This window comes from Artibeus jamaicensis, unplaced genomic scaffold, assembly GCF_021234435.1.
Source record: "Artibeus jamaicensis isolate MK-2021 breed Jamaican fruit bat unplaced genomic scaffold, CSHL_Jam_final scaffold_1283, whole genome shotgun sequence".
In the NCBI taxonomy this organism is placed as follows: domain Eukaryota; kingdom Metazoa; phylum Chordata; class Mammalia; order Chiroptera; family Phyllostomidae; genus Artibeus; species Artibeus jamaicensis.
In genome coordinates, this window is record NW_026522028.1 from 3,639,863 (window position 1) to 3,666,380 (window position 26,518).

At 37.1% G+C, this 26,518-nt stretch overlaps 1 protein-coding gene across 3 annotated transcripts in view; it reads left to right on the plus strand.

Moving 5' to 3' along the window:
- Positions 1 to 3,564: 3,564 nt before the first annotated feature.
- The window catches only part of DMD (dystrophin), a 1,990,869-nt gene continuing 1,967,915 nt past the window's right edge, over positions 3,565 to 26,518 (plus strand). For all 3 annotated transcript variants that reach the window (XM_053655812.1, XM_037127036.2, XM_053655810.1), the window contains exon 1: positions 3,565 to 3,809. In XM_053655812.1, coding sequence (XP_053511787.1) covers positions 3,779 to 3,809 — 31 coding nt within the window. In that variant the 5' untranslated portion in view covers positions 3,565 to 3,778. The remainder of the gene's footprint in view (positions 3,810 to 26,518) is intronic.

A 26,518-nucleotide genomic window follows, 5' to 3' on the forward strand; every position in this document is an offset into this window, starting at 1 on the left:
TTATACAGATCTCCCGTATGATAGAATGAAAAAACCACATACACACATAGCAATGGCAATTTCCTGTTTTTTTAATTAGTTTATTGTTGTTTGAGTAGAGTCGTCTGCATTTCCTCCCCTCATGCCCCACCCAGCCAAACCCACCTCTCTCCCTTGCTTCCACCTCCCCCTTGGTTTTGTCCATGGGTCCTTTACAGTAGTTCTTGAAAACCCTTCTCCCCACTGTCCTCTCCCCCTCCCCTCTGGCTATTGTTAGATTGTTCTTAATTCCAATGGTTCTGGTTATATTTTGTTTGCTTTTTTCTTTTGTTGATTATGTTCCAGTTAAAGGTGAGATCATATGGTATTTGTCCCTCACCACCTGGCTTATTTCACTTAGCATGGCAATTGCCTGGTTTTGATATTGCCTTATAGTTATGATAAATGTAAACATTGGAGGAAACTAAGTACTCATCTTTGTAATGTGGTTCTTTTTTAAAAAATATTTTATTTATTTATATTTAGAGAGGAAGGGAAGGAGAGAAATATCAATGTATGGTTGCCTCTCATGAGTCCCCTGCTGGGAACTGGCCTGCAACCCAAGCATGTGCCCTGACTGGAAATTGAACCGCGATCGTGTGGTTCGCAGGCCTGTGCTCAATCCACTGAGCTACACCAGCCAGGGCTATAATGTGGTTCTTAAGAGCTACCCAATGTAGTTACTGTGTGAAGTGACTAAGGACCACAGGAGATAGTGACCAGGTCTGAACTAGAATTAACTGTGTTTGGGCTAAATTTTGTTTTATGTACTTCTCACTTATTCCAGTTATCTTAAGCATGCCTTCCCACCTAGATTATAAAACTTTAAGGGAAGTGTATGTATTCTACTTTAAAGTAGAATTTATGATAGGTACCAAATAAATTTTAGTTACTGACTGAAACTGAGAGATGATTAAAATACAGGGTAGGGCAGAGGTAGATTTATAGTTGTTCATATGAAAAATAATACAGTAATTAACAAACAATAATACAAGAATAAACTGTGTTTTGCATACTCAAACTGCAAATCTACTTTCAACCCACCCCATATAACTGAGAACATTCAGATCTAACAGTGTTTGGTATTTTAGATACTAATCAAGACAGGTTTTTGGTATATTTGGAGATACAGATGTTTTTAGAAACATGCACTCCAGGTTTTTCAACATTGGCCATGCCTTAGAATCACATATAAAACATGAGTACTGGGTTCTACTTATCACATTTCTCATTTTCCAGGCCTGATGTGTACTTGTGTTTCTAAAAAGTTTCCATGTAATGCTGATGCCATTGCTGTGTGGACCACACTTTACGAATCACTGATAAAGCTGTACACGTGTCTTGGCCTAAACATGGGTTTATATCTCTAGGCAACTCACAGTACAGGGACTAAAGGAACTCATACTCAGGGTGAAATGGTACCCATAACACAGGATGCTGATGCTAACATGCAGGCTTGGATCTAGGTCAGTCCTAAAATATCCTTATTTGGGTTTATGAAATTGTTCCTTACATGCATAATTAGCCATGCTAAGGAGAGCAAATGACATAATGTATGAAGAAGAATACTTTAAATCTATTTAGGATAATAGTAATTTAAGCACCTAAAGATACCTAAAATTAAAATTAGGTATTATTTTTTTATATATGAGATCTGTTTAGAAGGTATCCAGCCATGTAATGTGAAAAATCGTGATTTTTACTGAGGAAGACCCAAGAGACAAAAGGCATCGTACATAGGACAATGATGCCTCAGTCCCCTTCAAAGTAGGCATCTTGAGACCTCACATAGTTCTCCCCATCGCCATCAGCTGCCCTGTCATATTTTCCTGAATTTCATCAATTGTCTAAAATCTCTCCCTTTTCAAAAGTGATTTTAGTTTTGGGAAAAGCCAGAAGTCACAGGGTGCTAAATCTGGGCTGTAGGGGGCTGAGTCACCTGGGTGATTTGATCTTTGGCCAAAAAACTTTGCATGAGACAAGATGCATGAGCAGGCATGTTGTTGTGATAAAGCTGCCAATCACCAGTTGCCCATAGCTGTGGCCTTCTGAATCACCCAAATAGTTTCCCGTAGAGGAATGTTTTAGCTTCACGCAAAATTTGATATAGATTTATTGCTCTACTCACTCAGTCATTTTTTAATACAATGGCCACACAGTACACATGCTCACTCAATAGTGTCTACTGCTCCCACTGACAAGTACAGTGAAGTCATCATTGTTCACACATGCACATTCCAGTCCACTCTCCTCAGCTGCCGGGTTACATTGATATCGTGCAAACCATTCTTGTTATATTAACAATGGCTGTACTTTTTCTGGATAGCCCTTGTACATTTCCAGGACAATGGTAGTATGATGATGATATTCTAAAATGTAACATGTGTAATTCAGTATTAAGGTAAATACAAATACAATAGTTTGACTGGATGTGTCAGTTTTTTCCACTTTTATGTATAATTTATTTCTGTGCCAAGCAATTGAATGTTTGACATAGAAAAATGAGTCTGTCACCTTAACAAATGGTACTATACGAATATTCAAGTGCATAATTTTAGCAGATTATTATAATTGCAAAAGGAATATTTTTCTAAAACATGTTACCAATGTTTCTACAAATATTGTGTTTACTTGTTGCATTAGGAATAAAAATAAGCAAAAAGATAAAGGAACCTTCTTAGAGGCAGAGAATGATTTACAAACATGCTGAATGACATATTACAATTGTGTTCATTTAATATGGAACAAAGCCTCTATTCAGAACCATTAAATGATTTATCATTAACTCAGTGTTGAAGAGAGTGGTGTTTTAATAAATGTCACCAAAGAAATGGAAGAAAGAGTCATTTGTTTGTGAAAGAATTTCATCATAAGCAAAAATGGAAATTGAGTGTTTTAGGAGGATTGTTTTGCTCCATTGTCCGAGTATTTTTATTTCTTTATTTTAGCAGGGACCTCATCCCAAGAGACCTGCACACATTCTGCCTTCACAACTCAGCTGCCACATTCCTCTGCTCCTTCTCGTATTCAGACCTTTGGCATCATCAATACATGACTTTTGATTGGATCCCCAGAGTAAAAATTAAGTTTGGTAGACAGTGGATACATAATGAATGCATAGATTATTCTTTATTGAATTTAGTGTTGCTGAGTGGGTAAAATAAGGGCACGCATTTAAAAGTCTGTTCCAGATCGGGATTGTCTGCTCTATTATTTTAGAGATGGGCATAGAAGTTACGGAAAATACTGTCACAGTTTTGTACTAAAGAGGTTTATGTTTAGAAGGCTTTCAGAGCAAGTGTTCTGGCCACTGTGCTATTCTGGTTAGGATAGTAATCAGAACACAGTTGAACATTATTTGCATTCACAGAACTTGCCATGCTTGAAGCACGACCTTATATGTAGTGGCCATGGGCAGTCCTATTATGGGAAACCAGCTTGAGAGAAAAGGCGGGTCACTTGCTTCTGCGCAGGTCCTGGAATTTGAAATATCCAGGGGCCTCTACAGAATCCTGGCATCAGTTACTTTGTTGACTCACTCAGTGTTGGGATCACTCACTTTCCCCTTACAGGACTCAGATCTTGGAGGCAAATTACCTTCAGAGATAAACGAATAGGAAACACCAAAGTGTTACTTTTTTAAAAGGCTGCTGTAGTTGATTGGTTTCTCATCATTCCTAAACCTACTGGAGCAATAAAGTTGGAAGAAATTCCACCAAGATTTTTATCGCTGCCTTGATACATACTTTTTATTTTCCAAATGCTTTGGTGGGAAGAAGTAGAGGACTGTTGTAAGTACAAATAACTAAACATATATTTTTTACAATGGCATAAGTTTTACTTTGTGATAAGCTCGCTGATTAGACAGGTTGATTTTAAAGTATTATAGTAGTTTCTGAATAAGTGGACATGTTATATAAACTGGGCATATATATATATATATACATATATATATATGTAGGTGTACATGTTTCTCACTGCAAAAATTGTCACTAGAAATGAGGTAGAGTTTAAACTTTTGTCTTCACAAATATAATCAAGTGCATCTTTCATGTTTAAACAACCACTGAAGTAATAGAATAGGCATAACTGGCTTTGAGTATTTGCAACAAACCATTTTAATTGCTGTGAAATCATTCATGTATGTGAGTGCTTATCTTGCTTACTTGATACTTCTGTATTTAGCAATGGTAATATGTGGGGTAGGGGCCTGGCTGATATTCTCAATGAACTGATTGCTGCATGGGAATGACATGTGGAGGCCCCAAAGGAAGAAAAATTCTATCTGCTGCATAATGGAGAAAAATAAAGTAATCAAATAATTGTGATGGACAAATGGGATTGAGAAAAGTATTGATAAATATTGAATTTAAAAGTTCCTTGCTCATATTACATTTAATATTTTGGAAGTTCTTATCTGTAGCATATCATGGAAACTCTTTCACATAATGATATGATCTATGCTGGCAAATAATCGGACATTTTTGTTGACAAAACAATGTAAAAACACGAGGGGCTTCTAATCAAATTTCACAGTAAAGTCACAGTGTTGTTTCATGTCCGTGATGACCTAACTTTTCAGTAAAGCTTTTTAGTTTGGTTTTTGTTATCAAGTACCACTATTTTGTTTGTTTTAAGGAAGTCGTGGTGACTAATGAAAAATGGACTGTGACACATTAAAAATAATATAGAAAAATAATGTATGAGAAGTACAGTGTGTCCCAAAGAGATGGATGAAGGAGAGTATCTTTTTCCCCCTGCCTTTGACTTGTCATTCTGTATTATAGTCATTCTGAAATAGATATGAGGTCAATGCCTGTAATTAAGAATGAAAAAAGTCAATCTCTCCAAATAAGTAACTGTGCAAAACTTCTGGAGAAAGTGTCACAACAGAAATTTTGCTCCTGGAAAAAATTGGGGAGGAAAAAAGGAACATTGTAATTTTGCTGATTCACATTAGCAGTTACCTTGGTGAGATTTAAAATTACTTTCTGATTAAAAAACTACTGCATTTACCAATCCTGTAAAAATACAATAGCCTTTGCAATACAAACACACATATTGATCAATTGAGCAATCAATACATCTACAAAATTAACACTATAAACCAGTGCATAGGAAACTTCAGAAAGAATAGCAGAAATGCAGTTTTGGAGGAAAGCAAAGCACACCAATTCTCTGTTTCATCGTAGATATTCATATCACTTTAAATTCTTAAGTAGAATTTCAGGAAACCTACACATTTGGGGACAAGCACTGCAGAACTTTTATTACAGTACCTTTTGAAATTATCAGATAATACTTATGCTACAAGGCAGTGTGTTTGTTAGAGGAAAATGAATATATTCACAAAGCATTATGCCACATTAACTTTTACTGGTTGACAACATACTGCTATTTGAGGGTATTGACATTTGAGTCCCATTTTTAAAACTGCCTTAGTGTGAAAACCTTAAGAGTACACTTGGTTGGTATTTAACTGAAATAGTTACCAATTAATAGAGAGAATCACTGTATTAACACAAAGACTGTTTACTTTTAGATTTACTCAAATATTGCATTTCAAAGAATGACTCAAAGTATTTATTGCAGATGTACATTTCATTTGAATGTTTTAAATGATGCAGATGATCTTGAGATCTAATAAAATAAACTTATCTTTCAGAATTTCACTTTCCCCTGCTTTTAATTATAGGCATTCCCCTCATATCTATTTCAGAATGACTATAATACATGAATGGAAGGCAGGGGGGAAACGATAATCTTCATCCACCTCTTTGAGACACTCTATGTCCCTCATACATTATTTTTATATATTATTTTTAAAGCATCGCAGTCCATTTTTAAGTTTTGCATTCAGCATCATGACTTCTTAAACTTAAACTCTATGAAAAAGAGACCACTTGCTGATCTAAGTAGCTAATATACTGTTTAACTTGATAACAAGCTTTTCATAATATTATGGAAAATTTAATAGAAAATATCACGTAGCAGTTGATCCAAACTTAAAAAAAAAGACCGTGAAGTGTTTTGTGCAAATTTATGTTAGGAAAAAGGAGGTATTTGTCACTGCTCCAGCTACACAGAACTGAAACATTACTTTGTAATTTGGAGAAAGATATTAATATTAATACACCTTTCTCTTTAGTCCTGAAGTATTCATTGGAAATCCCTGTAGCCCCAGACATTGGCTACATGTGAAATAAATCGTCAAGTTCTTAACCACTTGTGTGGTTTAATAAAAGAGATTATAATCTTTGTTGTCTTGGAAAAGTCAGGTGGTCTTTTTTTTAAATTCTATTTTATTATCTTTCATCATGGCTTTATTACAAGAATAAAAACAGAGTGATTTCCCAAACGTTCTTTCCCTTTCCACCTTCTATTCAAATGCTTGCCTAACTTATTAAAAATAATTTATCATATTTTTCATTAAACTAGTCTTTCTTCTATTGCAAATACAAAAATAACATGGCATTTTGATGCAAGTATACATGTTTATAGAAACATACATATCCAGAGTGCTATTAGTTAAGAGATGTTGAAAATTAATTGGATATTAACCTTTCTTTGAAAATTATTTTCTGTTCATTTTGTTACCTACACTTTTCAACTCACATCATTTTTTAAAGAAATGGATGAATAAGACTAATGTAAGTCCTCTGTCCAATAAAACATAAGTGATGAGCCTCAAAACTTAAGCATTAACAATTTCATGGGAAATCATCTCTATATGAAGCAATTGTTGTGGTTGAATCTTTTTTGAAGTTACATTTTAAAAGAAAATTAATGCTAGTTATATATTTAAAGTCATATATTATTCCTCAAAGGCAGGTTTTTATTTAGTGCAGATTAGAGAGTTGAAAGAATTTCTAATGGTAGGAATCTGACATTCGCGCCTTTCATTCTGAAAAGATACATTGATTAAAGTGATGTCAAACACAGTTAATGGAGGCAATGCAGTTATTTCAGATACACAGGGTATGTAATTGGAAGCCAAATCACAATGAGAAGAAATAATGATGACCTTGGTTTATTTTTATACAGTACATTCAGGTTTTGATTGGATTCCAAGGGTGGCAATGGTTTTCTTTCTCACAGTCCTGCTGAAGTCCTCGGAGATTTGTGCGCTCTTATCAAGGCAGTTGGTTCATATTGGAACAGTTTGGGGGAAGGTCATGGGCTGCACTGTGGGAAATGAGACGGCTTTTTTATTAAACGCAGCCCACTTCCATAAGCAGAATTTCATGAACATGCTTCTCTTTGGGGAGGAAGCTCCATGCAGCAGACCAATCTTCAAACACGAACAGACAGGCAAATAAACACCTTGTGGTCTTTACCTGTTTCCTCTTTTAAAAACATCTATTAATTAAACTTCCTTGGAGTTTCGGTCCGTACAATATGGAGAGAGGAATATGAATAGTACATATTTTGGTGTTCTGAAGTGGAATCTTAATGTAGACATGCACGTTAAATTGGCAAAGCTAGAGTGTGGTGATTTATTTTGCCAGTTTGGGAGGGGTTTGTTGACTGACATCACAGGTAGAATTGTCCCTAAAATCTTTATCTTTGTAAAATGTCAAGCTCCTCTAGTTGATATTAGAAGAGAGGCTGTCTTTCAGAGATTCTGCTATGTCTCTTCTTGAAGGGAGAGTGACCTTGCTCTATGTGAATCATTCATATGCAAACTAGAGTTTGAAAATGAGCAGCTAAAATGATTTGGTTTACTTTTTCCTGAAGTGTGTAGTGTAAAAAAGCTTGTTTTCCCATAAATTACAGCACATTAGAATTTTTCATGTGCCTTTTTAAAACCAGATGGCTTCTCCACAGGTTCTGAAATGCTAACTCCCAGGCACCTTTCTCTCTCCATTGTCAAGATTACTGCCCTAACTATGGGGGTGGAGTTGGGGGAAGCCTTGGCTGCAGTGTTTAAGGGGAATCTTCCGTTTCTCAGCCACAGGTTGATAGGCAGCAGGCAGAATGAGAATGAGGAGAAGAAATAGATGGCCCTACTGGCTCATGCTTAAAAGAGTCTTAATCTTGTGGCCTCACAACCTCCAACTCATGCGCAATAACAAAACCAAAGGGGAGTGAGTACTACTCACTTCCATAGCTCAAGTCTTCCTCTTAGGCTGCCATTTTAACAGGAAATTTCCATTCATTCTGTGCTCTGTCTTTATGTTATTCCCACATCATTCACTCAACATTCCTGGGAAATGTTAATAGGTGAAAGAACATACAGGGCAATTCTCTGGGGTCGTCCAACCCCTAGAAGGGTTTTGCATTGTTGTGTATAATGATTTCAAGCTCTGAGAAAATAAGTGTTTCTAGCGATCTGGATTCTGTTTGGAGATCAATATCTTTCTGGTCTTCTTTATTAACTTTTGCCTTCTGCCTCGGGGCCTCACTTTTGCTTTGTCATTAAAAGCCGGTGGGGGGGGGGATCCACAATTGTCCTTTAACTGGAATGGAACTGTCATTTCTTTGTTATGCTGGTAAAATGCTGCTGTTGATGTTGCTGTGGGAAAGTTTTCCAGAACTGCTAACTGGGCATTTTGGTTCCATACAATTTTAAGAAACATGAGTTTTCATCAATTCTCATGGTTGGAAAATTGATTTTTTTACACATCAGTTTTGAAAGCTAAAATGTATCTGGGGATAGTTAAAAATATTTAGTCTCCTGTTACCATTCAAGTAAAACAATCTGAGGAAAACCTTTATCTCTATTTTTATTTATTTTAGTTTTGTGTATCATTTTATTTATTCTGGTAGTAATGTTGCTTAATTTAATAAATAGGGGGAATATTAGAGTGCATCATGAAAGCCAATGCTTATCCACATTATGCATTTCTGACAGAGTTCACACAGTTTTAAAGAAACTTTTAAAAATCAGATGTTTGAATTGTCATGCTTTGGGCTTACATTTAAAAATACTCATCCCATTCCTGGGCATTGCAAAAATGAGAAATTCATATAGGTCAAAATACATTAATGTATAGTTTTTTGTCAGTTTATTTTCAACTTTTGGATATACTTTGTCTCCACCATTATAAAAATTATTGATGTTTTTTAAAAAGACCAGTATGAATTGAACACAGTGTGCATTTTAATGTCTCGTATTATGCCCAATTACAGGCAAACAAAATGGGCACCCTTTTAATGTTTTTACCCCTTTCCTTGGCATTTATCTTGTTTTGCTTTAAAATGCCCTTCCCTCTTCTACTCGGTTTTTGGCCAAGACTGTCATCGAATCAGGACTATAAAAGGGCATAAACATCACTGGCTTTTTGCTCATTCTTGGCACCCATCTTTATTTGCACACAACGCGTCTGTTCCTTTATCAGATTACAGTAGCAATATTGCCTTAGCCCGAGCTGAATGCTGACTTAAAGGGCACGGGAGTCAGCAGTGTTACAGTGCAGATTTCAGCCTTGCAAACTGTGTGAGGTCGCATTAAAGGGGGAAGAGAAGCATCACAGAATCAGAGCTGTCCGAGTATTTTCATCAAAGGCCAGCTGAGCATCTATACCACTGCTCAAGAGGGCAGGATTAGAAATAAACTGGTGACTAAGTGGCCAAATGTTATCAAAATAGTTGAGGGACTGATAAAATTATGGACAAAAGTGTTGAAGCCCAATGATTCCAGTGTACTGGCAAATAACTATGAAGGCAAAGGGGAAAGTGTCAGTGATGCCAAAGAATGGAAGCAGATACAAGCAAGGTTGGCATGTAGGTGGTTAACTGAAAGAGCTTAGTGGGAGCTCAGACAGCTGAGGAATCCTGATTTAGTAGAGCCTGAAGGGCACATCAGGAGCCATGGGAACAGCTGCTGAAGAGCTAGAAGATTCCTTTGGATTAAGTGTACACACCCCATCTCTAATGGGCCGTGGTAGAGAGCACCACGTGTCATCTGAGAGTTCCCTTTTCTCGAGCCTATAGACTTTGCAGCATTTTACTTTAAAGATCTAGGAATAGATTTGCTCTCAAAACAAATCCAGAAATAGAAGCATCAAAAGAAATGACTCTGTAAAGTCTGTGTTATGTGGGTTTGGGTGACCATTGTGTAAATAAATAAGGAAAAATTTGTTTCATTCATTGACTCATTCATTCATGCAACTAATATGTATTGAGTGCCTAATTTGTGCCAGGTACTCTAGAGATAATGTTCCGAACAAGTGACTTCATTGAGATTAGAATTTAGAAGAGAATATATATATAATTTTATTTATTTACATATTTTATTTATATGTATATTTATTTAATTTTATATTTATATAAAACTCCATTGCATTCTTGCATTCAGGAGAAAGGCAATGGAATGAAGCGACATTGTTATAAGAATGTATGAGACTGAGACTTAGACTAGTATTAGGAATCAGGGAGATTCCTAAGAAAATGGCATTCAAAAGAAGACAGAGAAACATGGGAGCAGGAAATGTTACACTGAAAGGGAACAACATCCAGGAAGGCACAGTATGAAGAAAGAACTAGGAGAAGGTCAGTTTCCCTGGAGTAGAGTTACTGAGGGAACGCTTGGGATAAGCATGCAGCTGAAATGATGCACGGGGGTCCAATCATTCAGAACCTCAGAGGTCATGGGCATGATGTTTTGTTCTTTATGATGAGATCAGTGGACAGCCTTTTAAGGGCTTCAGGTAGGGCAGTGATGAGAACATATTTGAGGGGAATTGAAGACCATTACTCTGTTTTGTGGAGAACATATTAGGAGCTGTTAAGGGCAGGTGAAGGTCAATCAATCTGGCAGCTTCTCCTGAGGCAAAAAGAGGGTGCTATGGACTAGAATGGTGGCAGCAAAGTTGGGGGAAAGGGGTACTTATTCAAGATCTAGTAATGACATAAAATTAGTGGGAATTGGTGTTGAGTTGGATATGGTGCCTTCCATGAAAGCTTTTGAGGTGTGGGTGCTACTTTTTTATGGAGAGTGTGTGTACTGTGGATACGGAGATTTGAAGCCTAGAAATGAAGTCTTTATCGGTGACTTAAAATGTGAGCCATGGCCCTGGCTGGTGTAGCTCAGTACATTGAGTGTGGGTCTGTGAATCAGAGGATCACAGTTCAATTCCCAGTCGGGGCACATGCCTGGGTTGCGGGCAGGTTCCCAGCGGGGGACGCACGGGTGGCCATGCATTGATATCTCTGTCCCTCTCTCCTTCCCATCCCTTCTGAAGATAAATTTTTTAAATCTTTAAAAAAATAAATAAAATAAAATGTGAGCCATGGAGGGTAAGCGATACCAACCAGAAAAAAACAGTGTGAAATGAAGATGGTAGGGAATTCAATAAGGAAGACAAAAGCACTCCAAAATATATATATATAATTGAAGCAGCATCTAGAAAGAATGATGAAACATAAAAGAAAATATTTCTGTAAATACTCTGTAAATATATCTTTCCATCCTCGATTTAATGACTTTATGAATGAGAATCTCACTCACAGCACCAGGTGTCTTGGTTTCCACAGTCTCTGCCATCTATTTACCCCTAATTTCCTCTCCCATATTGTTATGTCTCTGAAATATCACCAAAAAATGTTGCCTTAGTAGGAAAACTTCATAAAATATTTAAATTGTATAATGTATTCAGCTTTTCCTGTACGCCATCCTTCCTAAAAATACCTTCTTCGGAAACCCCATTTCAACTGACTACGGTATAATGAAACAAGCCTTCAGTGGGAAACATTTATCATAGTCTGAATTTCAATCGCTCAGTCAGAGTTGTTAAGCAATGTGAAAAATCATCCTTTAGAGAATACGGAATTGCATAGATGTGATAAGGTAAGTTTGCACTTTATTTAATGCGGGTTTAGTTAATATAGACACTTATTGAAGAAATGTCTAAAATTTCTTGAGAGCCATTAGTAAAATTGATTTTTCTTAAATCTGGGGAAAAGGTAAATTCTTAAAATACATTGACAATTCAGTTTAAATAAAACTAGAATTGTACTGAAGGGAAAGAAGGTACTTTAGTAATTGAAATTTAGTCATGGATGAGTGTAATATACTCATCGGTTAGCTTTTGGGGAAGTAATAGTAGATAGAATATTAATATGATATTAGCTTTTTTTTGCTATTAGGTTTTTACGTGCTTGTAAATAAACTTTGTAGTACACCTGCCATGTTCTCTCTACCTTTTACAAATTTTTTAAATACTTTATTTACTTATTTTTAGAGAGGGGAAAAGAGGGAGAGAAACATCAATGTGTGGTTACTCCTCATGCGCCCCCTACTGGGAACCTGGCCCACAACCCAGGCATGTGCCCTGCCTGGGAATTGAACCAGCAACCCTTTGGTTCGCAGAGCAGCAGTCAATCCACTGAGCCATGCCAGCCAGGGCTCTCTCTGCCTTTTATGAGATTACCGCACTGTAAACCAGAGAAAACACACCCATACACACATGCATATAAATGCAACCACTGCAGTATGTCAGGAGAGTTTATAAAGCATAATCAAAATCAACCACAAATGATTACTTATGGATGATGTGATTATGGAAGTTTCATTGAGGACTCCACCTTTAAATAGGCCTTACTGTATGAATGAAGGGAGACGTGAATTAGAGAGGAGTGGAAGGGGCAGTGACACAGACAAGGGTTAATGTGGCACTGACCTTTCCTTCATCAACAATTACTGACAGCACCTTGTATGTGTATAGTGCTAATCTTGGTTCATCCGGCCTTCAAAGATAATTATATAGCATTTAGCCAGCCTGTAGTAAGTGTCAAGCATTTCTCTTACAATATTATGCTTATTTCAGGTAATTCCACTAATAGCTCTATGAGATAAGGGGATGTAATCAAGCCATATTTAATAAACGAGAATACCAAAGTATAGGGAATGTAAGTCATTTGCCTGAGGTAGCTCCGCTTCTAAGTGTTGGAGGCAGGATTTCAATGGTGGCAAAGTGACTTGAGCATCCAAAGTTCTGAACCATTCGGTCAGCTGCCACACCTCTCAGGTTCTGACAGAGACGTGGGGGGTGGGGTCTGTCAGAGCTCTAGAGAGAAAATAGGACAACGCATGAAATGGAGGGAATCATAATATCTTCTAACAAGGACTAAAGACAGCAGGTGCTTGAAAACTATCTTTTCATTCGACGTCTTTTTATGATAATGCTGATGAGCTGTCATAGGAACTTAACTCATATATATATCAATTAACATATGGTAAAATTGGTTTCATTGTACGTCATTTCCCTTAAAGTCACAGGACCTATCCGTGATGTTAAGTAATGGCTTTACTGTGTGTTCCATTGAGAAAGTTCTTTTAAAAAAAGAACTAAAAAAATTGGGTCTGTTTATTCAAAGACTATAGAACCCGGCCCATTATAATGTCTTAGATAAGAACTGAACTGCTCCGAATAACCCAGCATCTGTGATCTGGACCCCCTCAGGGAGCTAGCTATCCGTGATACCCATTATAGGCCACTGGCTTCACTATTTTATTCCTATCTCAATCTTCTCCTTTTCTGAACTTAAAAAGATCAAATACCAGAATGAATACAGCCCTTGAGCTGTTTGTAATCATGTACAACAAGCTTCCTTGGAGTGCTCTCCCTGGATGTCTTTCTGGGCTCCTTTCAGTTGTGCCCCGGCAACTGTGCTAGACGGACAGACAAACTTGAGAACTGGGCCCGCAAGAATAAGGTTTAGTGCCATGAACAAAATAATTTGCACAGATTAATGTGGCATTTAAGGATAATGATCAATACCATTCTGAGTAGTGTTCAGCAAGACAGTTCATTTGAACTTCAAATTACTATTGCTTTTTTACATAAGTAAACTGAGTTTTCCTTTATCTGTACCTCATGTTGGGTGCCACAGTGGCATTGTATATCGTTGCCTGGGTGAATGTAATGTACCCTATGCAGAGCCCATGAATACCAGGCTATGAGGTACATGACACCTCAGGAGTTAAGCAGTGACAGCAATGTCAGCATTAGATACCCTATATCTGCCATCAGAAATGAGACTGAGAGTTTCCCTGGTTTTGTAAGCAATTATTTCCTCATCTCATCCAGAGGTATGCACATTAAAAGGTATGCACATCAAGAAGTCTACACACTAAAAGATAAAAAGTCATGTGTAGCATTGGAGCAGAATGCTTCGTGGTGTATGGCTGAGAGAGGTAAGGGGAAGTCAGAAACAGCCCCCCTCAAAATGCCAAAAATTGTGATAATTTGTTTTCAAACAAAAAACTAATGATTCTCATGTTTTCCCATGGTACAGATTGCTTAGCATCATACAATAACTGAGTAACAAATAGAAATATTAGGGTATTGTAAATTTTAACTATTATTTAAAATGCATCTTCTGCTTCTTTACTCTAAGGCCCTTAATCTTTGACTTAGCTAGAAAAATAAATGACATCCGCAGCATATTTTCAGACATGCAACATGTTAGTTTCTTATCAAATGATAGAAATTTGGTTCAACCAAATGTGGCATTGCTCTAGAATCTTAAATACACAAACACACATTTTTATAGTTCACTGCTATAAATGACAATAAGCTGCATTATGACACATAAAATAGAGACCAGTTAGGCTATATCTTTTTGTCACCTTAATCAATCTTCGATTATCTTTATCCAGTTTTCCTAATGTGTGAAATTGGGTGAGATTGTGTGAGATACCATTGTCCCAGAAAAAAACATTGTTATGATTTAGTGTGGTGAATGAAATAAATTAGCTCAGTCGTTACAATATTGCTAGTATGACTAGATCCTGTCTCTCTCTCTCTCTCACACACACACACACACACACACACACACACACATACCCTGAAATTAACTACTTTGAATATAAAACTGTTTGGCTTAATTAAAACTAAAAATTTAATTAATTCATTTATTAAAAATTACTAAATATTATTATTAAAGTAAAATGAAAATAAATTCTTCCACTTTAGAATATAATGAATGCTACAGCACAGTTGGAAAAGAATGGGAATACTTTATTATATACAAATGTCACTCCCCAATTATAGAAAACAGTTGTAGTTTGATATTTTATTTCTTTCTTAAGGACCTATTAGTCATTTAATGTTAACATTAAAGATTACAGGTAATGATATTAGTAGGGTTTTGGATATTTTTAAGAATATGTAATTATCATAATATAATAATAATAACATAAAAACATGACAATAAAACATTATGTTCATATTCTTTACATCCATCAGTTACAGTAGATATTGAGTTTTATTCCTTTAAAATGTTGTGCTTTCATTGTTTTCTGTTTAAACTTGACCTGACTTAGTTCAAGGGAAGTAAAGAATGTCATGTCATTAGAACCAATTGAGAAAACGTCTTCCTCCTCTTTGTTGAATTTATAGCAGTGGTCAGTATTGACTGTTTTCTCCCCTCTGAAAAATGTTGTCTTTCCTTGAGATGTGTGCATTGCACTCCCCCAGTTTTGTTTCCGTTTCCTTTGGGTATTTCTGTTCTGTCTACTTTGCAGACTGATTCTCTCTGCTCAACCTTTGTGTATTAGGAATCCTTAGAGCTTTGTCCTAACATGATTGTCTTCTTCCTCTGTAATCTCTTCCATGGTCATTCCACCCACGTCCATGGCTTTATTAACACGTGTGTGCAGATCACTGACAAGTTACACCTCAAGCTCAGATTTCTTCAATGAATTTCAAGCTGGGACTGCAGCTGCCTGGTTGGCATCTTCATTTGTACGGGACAACATCACCTCCAGTCTAAGTGCCCCAAACTGAACTTTCCTTCCACCCCACTGCCGAAATCGAATCTTTTCTCATTGCTCCCTTTAACAGTGGTTGATGCTCCCATCCATCCTGTTTCACAAGTTAGCACACGTTGCATCCTTGAAACTCTTTATCTCTTGTGCCCACTTATGTCTGGACCATTGCCAATTACTGTGGGTTTTATCACCCACTATCTTTTGATCCACTCCTCTTCATCTGCTCCACCATTACTGTGGCCCAATCTGCCTTTCTCACCAGCAATACAGAGTCAATTTTCTTTCTGGTTTCTTAGCATACAATCTTCCCATTCCCTGGAATGTATTCGCTATAGTTCATTCAATCAGCTAAATTAGTCAATTTTCTTTCTGGTTTTTTAGCATACCATCTTCCCATTCCCTGGAATGTATTCGCTATAGTTCATTCAATCAGCTAAATTTGATGATATCAGCATCCTTTTAATCACTTTAATAGCTTCCGTTGGCTACCAGGAAAGTAAAACAAAGTAAAATAAGATCTCAACACTGTCTTCCTCTCCTATCACATCCCCTTTAATGCTTCCCCTGCCTCACCTTCCTGGCTTTCTAGCTCTTTCTTGAATAAGCCTGGCTTCTTTCTGCAAGTGAACTTCTTTGCACATGCTTTTCTCTTTTTTCTAGAATCTTCCTTCCCTGTCTTTTCCACCAAGATAACATTAATTTCTATTTGCATACCACTCCTTCTGGGCATGTCAGAATTCTCTATGTAGATAAAATTTCCCTACCACATAATACCCCTCTGTAACAAATACCGTGGTTGTGATTCTGTATGTATGTAAGTGACTAATTTATGCTTATCACTCACACCATCTGGTAAGTTCAGTAAACCTGTACACCTCAGCTATTCATGCTTACTACCATTGTTTCTCCAGAACAAAGCACATAAATGTTTTTAATAAGCAAATTGGCATTTAATATTTTATTGCACACATAATCGCAGGCATTTACATATAAGAATGTTATAACGATGATGATAATTTGATTGCATTTTGTGAAAATTTTATATAACAAAAGCACTTTAGCCCTGATTGAAGCTTCATGTACATCAATCATGAAAGTTTGTTTTATTTTTCCATTGAGTTTTAATTCTCTTCTTGGATTTCCCATACTCCATTTTACTCTAGAGACCTTTGGTTATTTGTTTTGTTCTTTGGCTCTTTTCAACCCATCTGTTTTTTTCCTTCATCTGTCTTTGTAAAATCTCTTTGGTACTTGTCACTGTCAACTGCCACCTTCACACCTAAGATGGTCTTCCATGATTCTACAGCCGTCTTAGTCCTTTCTTTTCTGTCTCTTCCAGTTGCTCCTTCCTTTCCCTCTTCCCACTTGCCATCTGTGGATATCCTGGGAAAATCAGCCATTACTCTCAGCTCTTATCTTTGCCAATCTATCTCTTAAAGAAGAAATTCATTGTCTTGATCACCTAAAAGACCTTGAGATATGTACTTGGGTGTAAATATAAAGTAGTAATTTAAAAGACTTAGAAGAAAAGAGACTCCAATCACTAAGTGATTTGTCCTGGGCTATAGAAGGGTGGGGGCATGCCAAAAGGCAAATTGAAAATAAACCTTCTGGGAAAGGACAGAAGACTTTTGTGGTGAAAAAGAAATTACACTGTATGAAAATCTATTGTGAATAATAGCTTTCCCATTTTATAAGGAATAGGTTTCAGCCAGACAGAGAAGGAAACAAACCCCATGATCTCACTTATATGTGGAATCTGAAACAGTTGAAAACATAGAAGCAGAGAGTAGAGTGATGGTTACCGAAGGAAGTGGGGGTGAGGGAAATGGGGAGATACTGTTCAAGGGGTGCAAAGTTACAGATATGATAAGGTGAATACATCTAGAGATCTCATGCGCAGCATGATGACTATAGTTAAGAATATTCTACTGAGTTGCTAGAAATTTGCTAGGAGAATAGATTTCTGTCACTCTCATCACACACAAACACACACACAGATGGTAACCATGTGAGGAGACAGATATGTTAATTCGCTTGATGGTTGTAATCATTTCACTATGTATATATATACCAAATCATAATGTTGTATACCTTAAATATGCATACATTTTATTAAAAGTCATTTCAAAAAACAGTGACAGCACTAAGGCTAAACATGATGCAGAGAACTCGGGTCTCTCACACAGTGCTGGTGAGGGTGTACATTGGTACAACCTTTCTAGAAAACAGTTTGGCAGTTTCTTCCAGAACTGAACATGTAACTGCTGTACAACCCAGTGATTTCACTCTTGGGCATGTGTCCCAGAAAATGGAAACATATGTTCACACAGGCACCTGTACGTGAATGTTCATACCAGCTTTCATCATAGTAGCCAACAATTCAATACAATCCTAGTGTCCAGTGATTGGTGAATGTAAAACAAACTCTGGTGCATCCATATCATGATGTATTACTCAGAAATATAAAGAAAGGAATGCTTGATACTCAATACAACAATTATAGATCTCAAGGACACCGTGGTGAGTGACAAAAAATCCCAGAAGGTTATATACTACCATGTTATTCCTTTTCTAGAGCATTGATATAAAATTATAGAGATCAAGAACAGATTATAGTTGTCACATATTAGGAATTAGGGGAACATGTGCTATATCAGAATATCACAAGGGAGTATATGGTGATATAACTATTCTGTGTCTTCAGAATAGTGTCTGTCACACAAAGCTACACTTAATACCATTGAGTAGAAACACACATAGAGGCATCCAAGTGAGTTCCTGTATAATTAGTCAAATCCAAATGAACTCTGGGTTGTACTGACAATTTCCTATTTTTAACATTGTACTGTAGTTATCCAAGGTGCCCACATTGTAGGAGGTAGAATGAAGTTTCACAAGGCATCCTGACACACTTCCTTGCAATTTCCTGTACATCTATACTTATAGCAAAATGAAATCATTTCAATACAACATTGAACCTTTAGCAAGCCCTTAGTGGCCTGAAAGCCAGTGTATCACCACCAGCCCTAATCAACAGATAAGTCTTGTGAATGAATAAATCCACCATTCAGGGTACAGACAAAGGATGGTTTAATGCTAACACGCCAGAATGCAATCCATTTCTTTTATACGGGAACATGCATCACTTATTGAACCACATGTCATGGTGATTTAAGCCTTGTTCTAAATGCCCTACCTTGTGAGGCATTGAGTTCATGTTGTTTATGACCAAAGAGCTTGGATGGGAAGGGCTGGCATTTTAGAAGTTATGCTGGTCCACAGGCACAGTAACTGGACAAGACCTGAGAGTACTTTGTTTTCAACCTGACTCAACCTCATAAGCCAAGTAATTTTGGACAAGCCAATACTTCACAATTATTTATTTATGGAGTGCCTGGCACTGGGCTGAGCACATCTAATACTGATTGTCCTCAAGAATAAATTAGAAATAATAATGTTGCTTCACAAGATTACTTATTATAGGCATTAAAACAAGGTATAAGAAATTGCTTGGTGAGTGGCAAAATATTTGGGAAACATTTTTGTACTATCTATAATCATAATTATTAATATCAATGAATAGCTAATTTCTATATAACTCCCAAAGAGAGAAGTTGTATAAACGTACATACAGCATTGGGCAGAAGTAAGTTTACAGTTGTTCTTATGGAAAAATAAGTTCATAATGAATAAATGATAATACAAGAATAAATTGTGTGTTTTGTGTATTTACAACTGTAAATCTACTCCCCCCCCCCACGTAGATCAAGAGATGTGTGATTGTGTGTGTGTGTGTGTGTGTGTGTGTGTGTGTGTGTGTGTGTGTGAGAGAGAGAGTGATATCCTTGCTTTGATCTGGCCTTAAATCCATCCCTCTAATTGCTGCCTGGTCAGGCTTCTAAAACACAAGTTAGAACCTGTGCTTCTAGCTTAACACCCTTTAGAGAATCTTCTAGCTACAGGCCCCAAGGCCCCAGTACACAGGCCCTTGACAGTTTGGCATCTTCTCACATCTCTCACCTCTTCATCTGGTGTTCCTCACCATGCACACTGACCTCTGTGTAGGTATGTGTGACATTAAGACTGTCATACCTAAGACTTGTTCCCACTTTTTGGAATGCTCTTCCAAAAACCATTATTACCACATATCTTCCATTAACAACTCTATTCATTGTTCTCCCATTTGCTTAGAGAACATTGTTAAAAAAGCATTTCTGACTAACTTAAGTCAGAATACAGTGTCCCTGTTCTGGGTTCTTACTGAAAAACTCCCTTTACATAATTCAATGAAAGTAATTCTTCCCATGTTGTCAATGTCAGGTTGCTTCTGAGTCACTCCCTTGCTCTTTGAGAGGAAGGTCTGCACCTCTTCTCAGTAGGTTCCTTGCACCTAATTGTTTATAGGCACATAAATGAATGATTAAATACCACAGCACTTGTCTGACTATTTTGTCACCAAATTATGTGTTTGAAACTTCAGCATTCAGGTTGAAAAAGGTTTTTTTTGTGTCTATCAGTGACTACTGGCAGGTTGTATTATAATCCCCCATATGGTAACTGATGACACAGAAGAGTGTAGTCCTTAGTACATTGTATTGTCCTGTGTGCTCAGCACATTGTAAAAATTATTAACCTCAGACAAAAATGTTTGTTTCTGAATCAGGATGGTTTATGCAATCAGTGGTATTTTGGGTTTAGCTCTGTAATGTGTTTCCTCTATTTTTTTTTCTTAGCCTTAAAAGAAACGTCAGTGTTAAGAAAGAAACTCAACTTGTGGGAGTTCCTGTGAGGAGCTATGATGCTAAAATATCTTTGGATATTATATATTTGGATATCAGACTAATACCAAGTGCTAGAGATGTAGGGAGGAAAGAAGTTGGGTGAATCACTTCTGTTCATACAGTACGAGCAGACTGGGCCTGCTGTTCTTTGCTATGGGAACAGGAGCTTTAAATCCCCGGTTGGTGTCAGAAGCCAGATTACTAAGAAAGTGAATGGTTGGCTTGGAGCAGGTCGAAGACAAGTGTTTGCTTCTGCTTGAGCTATTGTTGGAGTTTCCCCGAAGGGGACTTAGAACGGAATGTCCATTCCAGGGAGTGTTCAGTTTCAGATGGCTACCTTCCTGAGCTCATTTTCCATCCTGAGGGCTGGCCAGAATGATTGGAAATCTTTCATCTGTTTTAATCTGGAATAGAGCTCATGTATAAAAGGAAAGTTAGTTGCTGGAAAACTATGTGCACAAGCATAAAGCCCCATTAGACATACACCCAAAGTCAAGGTGAGAAATGTCTGTCGAATGACTCAAACCTATCACTTGAAGGGTCTCTTCAAACACAAATAGTGTGTACGACATCCAACTGCCTATTTATATTCATTGGGTGGAATCTTGCACACTAAAAATAATGTTTATGGGTATTCTATGTGAAAGTGAATATGAACTGTACCTTGTGCATTATGTGAATATACAATTCATGCATTACAGAAATCTACACATCTGATGCTCCCTGGCATTTTTATGAGAAAAACCAGCTTGAGTGATAATATTGATTTATTGAAGTAGTGGGCCTTCTGACCCAATTTTAAAGTGAAATTGACTTTATCTACAAGCACATTATTTGTATTAAAAAGGTTTTTCATAGGACATCACAACATCGTTTTTTGACTTGGAAAACTTTAACCAAGAAAAAGACATGATTTAGACTCTGTTTTATCCATGACAATTTGTGATACTAGCTCCATAATTAATATTTTCTTAATGAAGATATACATTATTGTATTGACTTCAACAGAAATAGATTGTATAGCCAATTTTTGACCTTCCTATGCCAACCAGAAAACAATCCAGGCCTTAAACAATGTGTTGTACCTAAATTAAGCTCATAGGCATTCTTCTCCCTGGGGATAATGGAGCAGAAGTATGCTGTGCAATTTCAAAAATTGAGAATATAGATTATGCATGAGAGAGAAATAGAGGAGAGATGAGTCCTACTCCATGACATCTAGAAATCATAATCTACCAGTGAACAGTTTATTTGCAGATATCCATTATTTTTATAATGGATGACAATATTCTTATATAGAATTTAATTCTCACAAAAAACTATGGTGAAGAAATATAGTTCCATTCCCACTTAATAGATGATGTAAACTGTGTCTATGTTTTTGTATTAATTATATTTAATTACTTTATTTAATTATATTATTCCTATTACTAGAGTACCTCCTTCTGGATGTTGTAAAATATGTCTCATATGTGCTTATATTCTCAAAGATCTTAGAACATATACTGGGAAGAAGCTCAATAAAAGAGTCTATTGAATTAATTCCCAATAAATTTCTTTTGACCTAAACCATTTGATAATGACATCTCTTATTTTGGAAATAATATAGTGTAGGAAGAATCTCAGATGATTTCAAAAAGTGGGATTATGCCATATACACCCAGAATTCTAAAAATGTCATAGGCTCTAGATTCAACTGACAGTGAACTTGTTTTTTGCTTGTGTGTTTCAACTGTTCACATGAAAATGTATACGCAGACATTCCCTTTTAGCATCATGAGTGTTTACAATAAACAAAAATATACACTTTATAATAGAAGTATAAAAAGAATACTAATTAATTAATATGCCAAGGGTGTTTCCAGTTGCAGGAAACCATTAAAATTGTATACATATACCTATTCCTATCATATAACAGAATTAATTGCTATAAACATTGAAATATTCATGTATCTGGTATATACTTACATTAGCCTCAGAGTTTTTCCATATGAACACTTCCGTGGATATAAAAGGGAATTAAGATTTTGTATAAAGAGGGAGAAGAAAAAACATTGGACTTTCAATTCTACAGTTAGAATTCATTCAAACAATTTTAGAGCCATTTTGGGGGTTTTCTTTTAAAGATTTTATTTATTTATCTTTCAAAGGGAAGGGAAGGAGAGAAGGAGAGAAATATCAATGTACGATTGCCTCTCATGCGTCCCCTGCTGGGAACTGGCCTGCACCCAGGCATGTGCCCTGACTGGGAATCGAACCATGGTTATTTGGTTCACAGGCCCATGCTCAATCCACTGAGCTACACCAGGCAGGGCCATTTTGGTTTTTTATGAAAGCTAAAACCCGGATTTCATGGTGCATGTCCATGTGTGAGGGTGTACGTAGGTACATCTGTGTGTTATAATGAAAGAAAAACACAATATGGGAGTCGTGGGATAAGGGTATTGTCCACTGAAAATCAGTACCTTCTGAGATGGCAATTACTTTGTGTCCGTGGAAGTAATGCTAACATTCCCTTGAATTTATTTGCTCTTAAAGGAAGAAGAAGAATCTATGGCTTAGAAATAACTTTAAAGTAAGCACAGGTCATTGCTGTATTAAGCAGAATTTAAGTAGAACGTTTTCTAAGCATTAAGACATATTTCCTCTCTAGCCTAAATTTGAAAAATGATGAAATTTTAGGTCTCAGTAAGTTTATTATGCATAAACAAAATGCTCATTTAGCTGTAAAACCTGTACACCTAATTTCCAGAGCAAAGAAATTCAATAACTTGAAATTACATTGCCAACTATTACCTGGCATTGGTCAGAAATACTGTCTTATAGCATCTGCTAATTCCTTGGCTCTGAGTTAGTTGTGTATTTCTTGATATCAGTAGGCAGCCAATGAATACACATATACAGGCAGCCCAAGAGCAGTCTTCAGGTCATTGACCACATGCTTTTCGATGTCTTGTTCATTCAAAGAGCATCATTGCACGTTAACTGAAATGGACGTGAATGCTCTCACTTTCTTTGTTAATGAATTTATTTGCTCACAGAACTAATTTTAAAGTGTCTGTTTTGCTTGGAGGCTCCAGAATATTTCTTTAAACTAAAGGGGGAAAGGTCAAAGAGGTTGAAATGGCATCTCTCCTATTCGTTTCCACGCGGGTATTTTGTAGAAGAAGAAATAAACATTGTAGACAAAGTGGGTCAGTTGGGGTTTCTTCCTTTCAATTCTGAGATTGTATTGCAATTAATTCTCATCTTAAATTCCCTCGTTTACAGGATTGTCTCTCCCAACAGGCTGTGAGTTTATTTACACAGTGACTACACTTATTTATCTATTATATGTGCTAAACAAAGTCCCTAGTGGGTCAGGCTTAATAAATCATGACTGAATGGATGGGTGCTAGCATGGCTGACCTCTGATGTCATTCTTGTTCGGTTTGGGTTTCTATATGAGTGGCGGAAGGATAAGTGGCTATCTCTAAGCTGTACTCTATTCAAGTAGGTTTTCAGCATCGACTCTGTTGGCAGCATTGACACTGTCCTAGCTTATACAATGAAAGAGATAAAACAAAGTATACAGGGAGTCTATGTATACAATCCATGGCCAAGGAGTATTCTGACATCTTGACATGTTTAAAGGAGAAGATTCAGTCCTCCTTTCTAGGTGACTTACAATATCCGTGAAAACTCTTGGAAGTTACAAAGTACTAGGACAATGTAAGAGATTTCCCATGAAGAAAAAATTCACCACCTTCTTGGTTCAATAAGGTATGGGATGCGAAATGTGGTTGAAGGTCAAATCCTTGCTTAGAAGAGATACACCGCATGATCCAACAAAATTTTCCAAGACATTTACAGGAATCTTTATTAATTCCAAACATATACCAGGCGTCACAGTAAATGTTACAGATAAAAAGGTGAATAAAGCATGGTTTATGCCGCTCTCAAAGAAAGAGAAAGTTATACAGATAAGGAGTCCAGGGAAATAGGGAGATTGGTATGATGGAGGTTTATATAAGTTACAGTGGCATCATGTAGCAAGGAGCACATTAGTCTACAAGTGGGTCCAAGAACACTTTCAAAGAGGTGGAATGAATTAGGCTGAAGCTTCATGGAGGAAGAGGATTTGCCAGATTTAGGAGCAGTAAGGACATTTAAGGCAACAGGAGCAGCATGTGCAAGGACGTGAAGTGCATTTAGGAAATGAAATACTTGGGTATTAATCAGATCATCCACCCAATGATATGGTATGGCAGAAATACAACTTAGAGCAGGGGTGTCAAACTCATTTTCACTGGGGGCCACATCAGCCTCGCAGTTGCCTTCAAAGAGCCGAATATAATTTTAGGACTGTATAAATGTAACTACTCCTTAACAGTTAAGCGAGGGCTCGGTGCCGCTGCCTGGTAGAAACAAGGTGCTAGGCCAGATAAAACAAGGTAGAGGTCCGGATTCAGCCTGTAGGCTTTGTATTCTCCCCTTGTGCCTTATAGCACAAAGAGCACACTGGGAAGTCACAGGCCATGCTATGAAATGTAGGAGCCCATGAATGATTTTGAGCAGGGTTTGAGAATAATTTTGAGGTGGTACACTCTAATATTTATGTTGTTGTTTTTCTTAGTAATTAGAGAAGACTCTGGCACTGTCTTGATGGATCACGAATGGAGAGACCTGTGGGTCTCCATAGCAATGGTGCTCAGACTATAGCCTCCATCAGAATCACCCGCTTGTTGATCAAAACAGGTCACTGAGCCCCATCTTCAGGAGACCTGAGGTGGGGCCCAATGATTTGCATTCTTATGAGTTTCTAAGGTGATGCTGATGTGGCTTGGTCTAGGGACCACACATTGAGGATCCTTTAGGACATTGTTCCTGGACTGCACATTAGGATATTAGGGTGCTTTAAAAAATGTGTGTACTAGGGCCCTGATTTGAGCAGCAAATGAACAAACAAGACAAACAGACAAAAACTTGTCGACACAGACAATGGTACAGTACGGTGATTACCGGAGGAAATTGGGGGGTGGGGTGGGGGACAGGGAAGGGTAAAGGGGATCAAATACATGGAGACAGAAAGAGATTCAACTTTAGATGTTAAACACACAAGGCAATATATAGATGAGGTAGTATAGAATTGTACACTGGAAGCCTATATAATTTTATTAGGCAGTGTCACCCCAATTAATTTAATAATTAATACATAATAAAGACCAATTAAAGGAGGCCTGCATTCATTGTGTTGAGAGCCACTGTCTAAAGGCAGGTGTATGAAGGTTGTGGTTTTATCTCAAATAAGAGCCTTACTAGGGCATTAGGAATGAAAACAATGGAATGCAATCAAGAGGTATGTAGAGATTTAATTGGTAAAGCTTAGATAATGAGGAAAGACAAAGGCAAAAGGGTCACAGAAAGCAAAAAATATATAAATTTCTGAGTTAAACAGATGTAGGTTTGTATCCTGTGTATTTGTACTTAGATCCGTTTCGACACTGGGCAGAAAGCTTCTATGTATAGAAAGAAAGAATACTTTTTACCTGTCCAGCTGATTATTCTAATTTAAGTAACTTAAAGCCAAACTTTAGGCCTTATATTTAGCCATTTTCTTCAGGAACGTTGTCTAGTTAGGACCTGACTTGACAGAGAGACACCACACACACACACACACACACACACACACACACATGCACGCACTGCAACGTAATGCAGAACCCTGTGTGGTGGGGGTGGGGGGACGGCATTCACAAATCCCGTCAGAAGGCTGCAGTGGGAATATAAGGTAGTTTTCTAATAATAATATTTCATGTATATAAAACAGTTCATGACCTGGACTTGAGGGATGGTGCTAACATTGTTTATCCTGGCTAAACACAAGGCAGGGAATAGGGTCTTCCAACAGGGAGAGCCATTAGAATAACCATTAACTGGGATATTTGCAATTCCTTGGTGAAGGACTATCCTTTGTTAGATAGAATAAAGCTCTGCTTTGATTATCATTATCATCTGG